Source organism: Oncorhynchus kisutch, linkage group LG2 (genome assembly GCF_002021735.2).
Source record: "Oncorhynchus kisutch isolate 150728-3 linkage group LG2, Okis_V2, whole genome shotgun sequence".
Taxonomy (NCBI): domain Eukaryota; kingdom Metazoa; phylum Chordata; class Actinopteri; order Salmoniformes; family Salmonidae; genus Oncorhynchus; species Oncorhynchus kisutch.
Window position 1 is genome coordinate 21,988,893 of NC_034175.2, and position 5,319 is coordinate 21,994,211.

Here is a 5,319-nt window from a genome sequence, read left to right on the forward strand (position 1 = left end):
TTAATGTGGATGTTACCAGGATTACGGATAGTCCTGAATGAATCGTGAATAATGATGAGTCGCACAAATATCAAACCCCCAGGACACCATTACAATAGTGAATCTGTAACTTTCTCACTCATCATTATTCAAGATGTATTCAGAACAACCAAAAATGTGTGACAGTCCCAATACCTTTGGAGCTCACATTAAATAAATGTATGATACCCCTGTTTTACATTGTTTTGATGACTGACTGGAAGAACCCTTCAGTGGTATTAAGAAATCACAAAAACCAACAGCTACATTAGACACGGATTGGGACAATCAGAGTGTATTACGCAAGTTTGCGTATCCCATTAAGTGAAACATTTTCAGAGGGGGCATCAATTAAAATCCAGAAGTATGATGCAAAAAGAGATTTTAATGTCATCACTACCAAAAAAAGTCATAGAAAATAAAGGAGAACAGAAACAATATAAAACCTTCAAATTATCATAAATACACACATACAAATGCACACTACACATCCTTCCAAGTCAAGGTAAGCTTTTGGTTTTATTAATTTATTGCCACTGCCCGCGTTGTAACTGTTAAACTGCTTTCTGACAGTACACTGTACTGCATGATTGTAGCGGGTTTACTAATGCGTTAGTTCTAGTAGCTATGTTGACAATGATGTAGGCTGTGTGTAGCGGTTAGCAGTCATGATATGAAGGTTTGGTTTGGAAAGGGTTTTTAGCCTGGTCACAGACAGCTGATGTTTTGTGCACTGAAGTCCACAAGCGAAGGGAAAAGGTGAGAGGAGGAGAGAGCATAGATAGTTGCGAGAAGGAATTATATGTATTATATGTACACCGATCAAAATGATCAGGCTTTCTTTATATGGCTGCTATGAAAGTGAACTGTTTGTGTGTAATCAGGGGTGTATTCATTCTGCTGATTCTGTTGAAAAATGTTTCTTAAACAGAAGCAAATGGGATGAAAAGGGGATAAACATACCTGAATTTGTCCAATAGACACTAATTTGCAACTGTTGGACCAATGATTACACCCTACATAGGTCAGCTAGATGCAGGCAAGAGTGTGCAAGGCGGCAATGAATGTGTGACAATTCTCTCAACCTATGCACCTAGGTTGTAAACTTTCCTTCATAGGCTAGGTTGTAGCAACCTCATGATGGGTATAGGTACAATTTCAGTATCATGTAGTAACCTAAACCTATCGATGTTACATTGAGCTGGGTGAATGGAATATGAATAACAGTCATTTGACCACAACTGATTCATGTATAGGCTACTTATAAAGACAAATAGCATAGTCCTCAGTCTTTTTCATAAGAACCTAAGTACAATAAACACATTGCACAGGCTGATATTTAGCTAACTTATGTAGCAAGCATGTAGCAAGTGAAGCATATGGCTTGACTACACACTATAACGGGTGTTAAACGCATTCCATGGAGGAGCTAGAATCTGAAAGTTTTTGTTTAAGGCCTAGACAACCGGGTGAGGGGAGTTCTTTACCAATTAGCGACCTTAATTCATCAATGAAGTACACCGGTGGAGCGAAAACCTGCAGAACCTTGGCCCTCTGTGGAATGAGTTTGACACATGTTGTCATTGGAGCTTGGTGTGCTGTCCTTCTGAGTTCTGGTGCAGAACAACACAGGGCAGTAGAGAGCCTTACTGCAGAAGTACAACCCCTGCACCCTCTCCAACAGGTTCTTCATGAAGAGGTGGAAGGTAGACCTGAGGGCCGCTGAGGAGAAGTAGAAAATGATGGGGTCCAGGCTGGCGTTGATGGTACTGGACAAGAGTGCGGCCATCCGCCAATTGGCACTCTCCCAGTTAACAAAGCCCACTAAGTGTGACAGGTTGTAGGGCGCGAAGCAGACAATGAACACCAGCAGGGTGGCCAGAGACAGACCGATGGCCCGCAGACGTTTCTTGGGGTTGATGCTGGGCAGCTGAGAGAGGATTCGGATGAAGTTGATGTAGCAGAAGCAGCAGATGAAGAAAGGTACACAGAATAGAACCAGGAAGAGCTCCAGGCGGACAGGTATCAGGACCCGCAGCTGCATCTGGGTGAAATTCGTGTAACACATGTTCCCTTCCTGGGTAGCATTGGAATCGACTAAATATTGAATGATGTAGACGATACTGACGTGTGCCATGGAGATCACCCAGAAGGCGACGCAAGCCACCGTGGTGTACAAAGACCGTCTTATGAGTTTGTACTTGATGGGAAAGGCCACCCCCAGGTAGCGTTCAACGCTGATGGCAGTCAGAAAGAAGGTGCTGTTGTAGATGGTGGCGTAGAAGACTAAGCCGGTCAATGGACACAGGAAGACGGGCATATTCCATACATTGTCGTCCGCCGCTTCTTTCATCTTGAAGGGCAGGAAGAGCAGAAAGAGGAGGTCCGAGACGGTCAGGTTGAGGAGCAGGATGTCGATGGGCATGGCTTTCTGCCTTACCTTCTTTCCAAAGGTGTAGAAGGCCACACCATTGGCAGGGAGGCCAATCAGGAAGGTGATGATGTAGACCGCCAGCACCAGGCTGCTGTGGCTGTGTCTATCCCCAAATTCATTCCCAGACAGCATTCTGCAAAAGAGGAAGGAAACAGACAATGAGCTGATGTTTGCATTAGCTAATGCCGGTACTCAATTTGGGGTCAATTCAGGATATGCATAGTTAGTCAATAAGGGTGTGAAGCAATTCAAGAGAAACTGAGTCACTGTCACTAGTTTGTTTACAGAAATTCACAGGAAGGATGGATACAATGGGTGTGATGCAATTGGTTAACAAAGCCATGTGTAACAAGAGTTTCTTTGAGTCTGTGGTTGTCTTTGGCAAGTCAGCGGTCTAATGCACTGCATCTCAGTGCTTGAGGCATCACTACAGACACCCTGGTTCGAATCCAGGCTGTATCACAACCAGCCGTGATTGGTAGTCCCATAGGGCAGCGCACAATTGGCCCAGAGTCGCCCGGGTTTGGCCGGTGTAGGCCGTCATTGTAAATCTGAATGTGTTGTCTGGCTTGCCTAGTAACTGGCCTTTAACTGGCTTGCCTAGTTAAATAAAGGTTAAATAAAAAATAAATGGTTGGACTGTCTACAGAAGACAAATGGGGGTATACAGAGCAAACGTCAATGTCATTATGTTCCTCAAGCAGGTGACTTGTTAGCAAACTCTGCCCCCTTTCCAAACTAGCAAGACCTCGTCTCCGTAGGCACAGTGCATTGGAGTGAAGCCATTAATTGTGGCAAACGAGGTACCCATCACAACAATAAAGGGAGCGGTCTGTTTGTGCTTCACAGCCTTGAGTATCCCAGATGCCTCTCGGCTAATCCCAGTGTTAATACTCAGCGCACGCATGAACCCCTAAGCTTCCTTCTATTCATGGTGGAGCAAACTAACAACATAATACTCCCATCATGACACAAGTGTTCAGTGGCTGTTAAGCCATGAGGATGGTAGAAGAATTTCTACAGAGTAAGGGGTTATTTGGTTCCCAATGACACTTCCACAAAGTATCTGTTGAAATGATAGTCACATATTTTGGGGCTAGCAGTGTTATCAAGGTTGACCTCTGCACTGACAATTGTGAACAGAATATGAATTCAGAAGAAGCTAAATATATTTTCTGCTTTTCCATTCTTTCCTGCTCACTCCAGTTCAACAATTGGATGACAAGTGCATGTCAATTTGGTAATATTATGTCAATGTCGATTACATGGGGAAGAATGTAACCAAGGGAAACAATTACTTGTGAGAACTGGATCCTATTTTTCTAACCGACCTTGCGCAATACTGATTAACAGACCATCAACACGGTCATCTACTTCTCATTATCTTTCCCAACACTGATTCAACACTTACTATTTTTGTCATCAATTTGTGCTAAAACGCACCCTTGGAGGAAAGGGTATAGTTATTAAAAACTGGGTCATGTGAACTTCAATTGTTTATAGAAGCCCAAGTTCTCCAGAAGGGTATATGGTATCTAAATGACAATAAACGACAACATACACCTGGAAGGAAAGAGGTAGCCGGCTTTTGGTGTTGCCGGGAAGTCGTCCAGGTGTGACTGATAAAACTGCAGTCTAGTGGATGGTCTCGGAGGTAGCTCGTTATGAGAAACCACCACGCACGGGACATGTGGCTGTACATGTAAATGTAAATGTTTGAGGTTCCACGAGGTTTCCCGTTCATTTGACAGCTGATTTCTTTCATAAGATAGGATAAGAAATGTAACACGGCACCCGGTGTAGTGTACAGAGCGAGATTTGGTCGAGCGCGCTAGTGCAGTGGTCACCAACCCTGGTTTGGGGGAGAACTACTGTGTCCACAAGCTTTTTTCCTTATTTAACAAATCAGCTACTCATCAAGACCTTGATTAGTTGAATAAGGTGTGTTAGCGCAGGGTTGGAACAGAGAGAGTTTCGCCTGATCAGTGATGATAAACAATGCTCACCTTGACAGAACCCAACACTTTAAACACAGCCCATCATTACAGGGGTACTACTGTACAGCAATAGAGATGTTGCTCAAATGACAACATTTTACGGAGAGTGATTGGCGAGACAGAGACGCCCATTTGGATAGCAGCCATCAGACTGGAACATCACACACTCATTCCCAAAGGACAAAAAAAACTCTGTAAATTTAGACAGAGTGTAGTACAAACACAGAACATACCTATACCATCTCATTACTGAAATGTATTTATTTATATTCCAGTTACATGGTATTTCATATTTACCTTAGATCTAATACATTTCAAAAGGCTTGCAGGTATTTTGTCATATAAAAGCATTGTCTGTCTACTTTGCCAACATTTACATAAAAGCTCCTGATAATAGCACAAGAAGCGTGATATCAAAAGAGTTCCACTGTACATACCTCAGTCAGCAAACACACACACAGGCACGTCTCCTGGTCAAATGGTGAGTAAGCTTGGCTCCAAATAAACTGTGCGGTTAATGGTAAAGTCTCTATTTAACGTACTTGATGTCACATACCTCAGTTCGTGCTAAACAGGAAAGAAAATTGACATGTTCCTTTTTTGGGAGGGGGGGGGGGGGGGGGGACTCTCCACAACAGATGATCTTTCTGTAAATGCTCAAACTATCAAAAAAACTCAACTGCAACTCTGTTGATATGCAACAGCTTACCCAGATTACAGTTTGGGTTTATGTTTAGGGTTAGAGTTAGGATGTGAGGCCTGGCAGCTGAGGCTCGGGTTATGGATTATGTGTTAGGTGTGTAGTCACAGTAAGGTTTCAAATTGGGTTTAGTATTAGCGTTATGGATAAATAGCTGAATACCATCTATT

At 43.1% G+C, this 5,319-nt stretch overlaps 1 protein-coding gene across 1 annotated transcript; it reads right to left on the reverse strand.

Moving 5' to 3' along the window:
* Positions 1-383: 383 nt before the first annotated feature.
* LOC109902124 (free fatty acid receptor 2-like) lies at positions 384-5,008 on the reverse strand. Its single transcript, XM_020498228.2, has 2 exons — positions 4,887-5,008; positions 384-2,585 (listed from the first exon to the last, which is right to left on the reverse strand). The coding sequence occupies exon 2, from the start codon at positions 2,582-2,584 to the stop codon at positions 1,526-1,528; it is 1,059 nt and encodes a 352-aa protein (XP_020353817.1). The 5' UTR covers position 2,585; positions 4,887-5,008; the 3' UTR covers positions 384-1,525.
* Positions 5,009-5,319: the final 311 nt, after the last annotated feature.